General features: G+C 40.0%; 1 protein-coding gene across 1 annotated transcript in view; it reads right to left on the bottom strand.

The window, feature by feature from the left end:
• Positions 1–2673, bottom strand: part of LOC107563169 (ubiquitin-conjugating enzyme E2 D4) — a 30358-nt gene extending 27685 nt beyond the window's left edge. Inside the window, exon 1 of the mRNA XM_016247966.1 lies at positions 2355–2673. Coding sequence (XP_016103452.1) covers positions 2355–2378 — 24 coding nt within the window. The 5' untranslated portion in view covers positions 2379–2673. The remainder of the gene's footprint in view (positions 1–2354) is intronic.
• Between the last annotated feature and the right edge of the window lie 631 nt (positions 2674–3304).

Here is a 3304-nt window from a genome sequence, read left to right as displayed (position 1 = left end):
ATTCGACAGAAGCTGCGATTGTCATGCGTATCTTTCAGTGAAGCACGGTTCTGTGATCAGCAGTAAATCTCCATCCGAAGGCCAGAGGGCGCTCTCGCGCTGAAACTCCAAATACGCTGGAGTCCAAATAAACAGAAGATTTATTTGGTGACTAATAAACACACGACTACGGCAATATACGGTTTATCTGAGTTTTTATTATTATAATTTTCATTAAAATAAAGTACATTTATAATGCAATGCCTTTATCACTGCTTAAATACTATGAAATATGTTGCGTGCCTCATTCTGTGTAAGAAGCCACATCTCACAGAAGGATTTATTTCAAACACTCGACTGACGTTATGAAGTGAGTTTGGAGTAAAAATATGTTATTAAATGTGGTATTTTCACATGCTTTTAGATGGAGCAGCATTTACTTCACAGAGCCGTAGTTCACTGAGAAGCTACGCAAACAGCTGTCATTATCGCGAATGATTTCTTCGATTTCAGAATAGCGCAATAAAATCGTCTGCGATGTTTTTGCGTAACTTGTCAGTGAACTACGGCTCTGTGTAGTAAATGCTGCTCCATCTGAAAGCACGTGATGATGATTTCCTGCTGATTACAGAACCGGCTTTTTAACAAAATGCGCATGACAATCGCATTCGATTAATCACGCAGCCCTACCGTGAAGTATCCTAATACGGTAACCAGTTGCAATGTGATAAGATTCCAGGTTTAAGTACATTTATCTGTCCATCATGTCAGATATAGAAGAGCGTGTGGGCGGGGCTCTCCAAGTACATAATCAATTTATTAAAATTCAATGATTTTAACATTATTCAAAATACATACACATTGACTGATGCAAACCTTGTTATGAAATATACTTGTTTGCTCACAGATTGAACACTCGTTTCCTTCAAGTTTTTTTTCCCACGATCTGAGGTGAATTATCAGTTGTCGTGTTTATTATCGCAACTAAGTCACACACAAATTATACTCAAACTCAAAGGATTTTAATATTGTACAATACACTAGTACTTCAGATAATCTTTAATATAAGCTGTATATTCAGAGTCTGAAGTTATATGATAGCTTTTGTATTAGAAACAGACCCACATTTACGCCATTATTTCTTCAAATTAGTGTTTAAGATTGTCATTTTGCATTATTGACACACTATTTTCCTAATTAATGCTGCTCAGTTGCTTTGACACAATCTGTATTGTTAAAAGCGCTATATAAATAAAGGTGACTTGACTTCTGCTGAACACAAAATATGTTTCAAAGAATACGGGTAGCCAAAACGTTGATGCACTCCACAGACTTCCGTAGTATGAAAAAACCCACTATGGAAGTCAAGGGGGACCATCAAAGGTTCGAATACACGCAGTCTTCAAAATATACTCTTTTGTGTTCAGCAGAAGAAAGAAATTCATACAGGTTTGGAACAACTTGAGGATGAGTACATGATGACAAGTTTCATTTTGGATGCACTGTGCCTTTAAATTTTGGGCTGTTCCTTACACGAAGACTCTGAATATAGCACACAAGTCAATAGGGTGTTTTTGTTTTGTTTTGTTTTAATACTCCTTTTTGGAGCTGGTCATTAAAAATGTTGGAGATTCCAATTTCTCCTCATTTAGAAAAACAAAACATGAGGGTGAGTAAAGAAGGACAAAATTCGACTCGTTTATTATAAAACACTCAGACTATGGAATCGCTGAAAGAAATACACAGACTCCAAGTGATTTTTTTCTGTGTTTAAAGTCGCTGGTTATGCGGACAGTGTGGCGAATCTGTTAAAAATACCCTCCGCTGTCCTAGTGCCCTATTTGCCCAGCCATATATGGACACACTGACATTAGGGTTCAGCATTTGGCAACTCGCAAGCAGTTGTCGCCCATCACGCATGCGCACCAGCGGCGCTTCGCTCATTCATGATGCCCGACGACAGAAAAGATACATTTTAACAATGTTTCCAGCGCCAGCACACTTACATGTTACACATCTGTCACAACAGCACCCGTAAACCCCCAAACCATGCGTTATTACGCGCGCAGATCCTTACGCTGCAACATCGCATAACGAGAATAGCTGTTGTCGATCACATATTGCGCAGAACAAACACTCAAGCTTAGGCGTCTCTAAGTGACGGTGGCTGTTTATAACAGCATGTGTGTGAATCTGTAGAGATCAGAAAGACTCCGTGCGTCTGTCGACTGCATGCATCCACCATTGGCCGTGCGTCTTTGTCTTGACCAGATGGGGACCACACGAGAAAAGTGCGCCTGCTTCACATCACAACAGCATCTGAGCTCGACAGAGGCTGTGAGGTTATGCGAGCCACACAATGCACACAGACTCACCTTCTGGATTCTTTTCAACGCCATTTGCTCGCTGTGTTACAGCACTGTTCAGAGACTGCTGGCCTGCACCGTTTGGAGGAGGACGCTGCCGTTTCCCCCCTCAGTGTCACACGTTACGTTTGTAATTGCACAAAAGCACAGGTTTGGACATTCACGCCGCTGTTTGAACGGCAGTCGCCGATTTGAGAAATACTTGCCCCCCTCTAACCTCACTGACAGCTTTTAGTGCTGTACTAGACAGCAAGAGTAATCTCGCGATACAACGCCAAGGGTTTTAGATAATATCGCGATACTAGAGCGTGCGCTTGGGGTGCGAGGGGATCTTGGGAAATGTAGTAATGTGGGTGTTACCGTTCGTAATTTGCATTAAAGTGTGTGAGGAGAGTAAAGTTGTAATCGAAGATGAAAATTAATTGTCTTTGTTCAAATGAGCATGACTCTTATTAAATGATATATTATCGATTTGTTTTTGTTGTTAGGATAATTGCCTGTAATCAGACTAAATGGAGTAACTCAAAACCTAATTTTGTTCATTTTCAAACAGCCTTTAAAGTTGTTCATTTTCAAACAGCCTCAAAAAGCCCTGTGAACTGTGTCTCTGTTAAATTAATTTAAATTAATTTTATAGCCTAAACTCGCAATTCTGAGGGGGAGGGGGGGGGAGTCAGAATTGAGAGAAAAAAGGCGCAATTACCTTTTTACTTTTTTAATTCAGTGGCGGAAACAGCCTTCCATAAAAAAACTAAACAAAGCAAGCCACTGCAGGCAAATAACTGGAAAAGAATAACAAAGTGGAGTAAACCGTAAAACTGCTATACCAATCAGCGTGTCTATGATTATGATAGTTAAAAATAATATGACAACAAATAGCTACCAGTTTGCACTATCAAACAGACTGTTTTTGTACAGGGCTGCGTTCAGCTCCGACAAAACGGTGCAAAACGTGTTTT

Source organism: Sinocyclocheilus grahami, unplaced genomic scaffold (assembly GCF_001515645.1).
Source record: "Sinocyclocheilus grahami isolate Dianchi unplaced genomic scaffold, SAMN03320097.WGS_v1.1 scaffold859.1, whole genome shotgun sequence".
NCBI lineage: Eukaryota > Metazoa > Chordata > Actinopteri > Cypriniformes > Cyprinidae > Sinocyclocheilus > Sinocyclocheilus grahami.
Note: the sequence above shows the minus strand (reverse complement) of the source record. Positions and strands in the feature narration are given on the sequence as shown.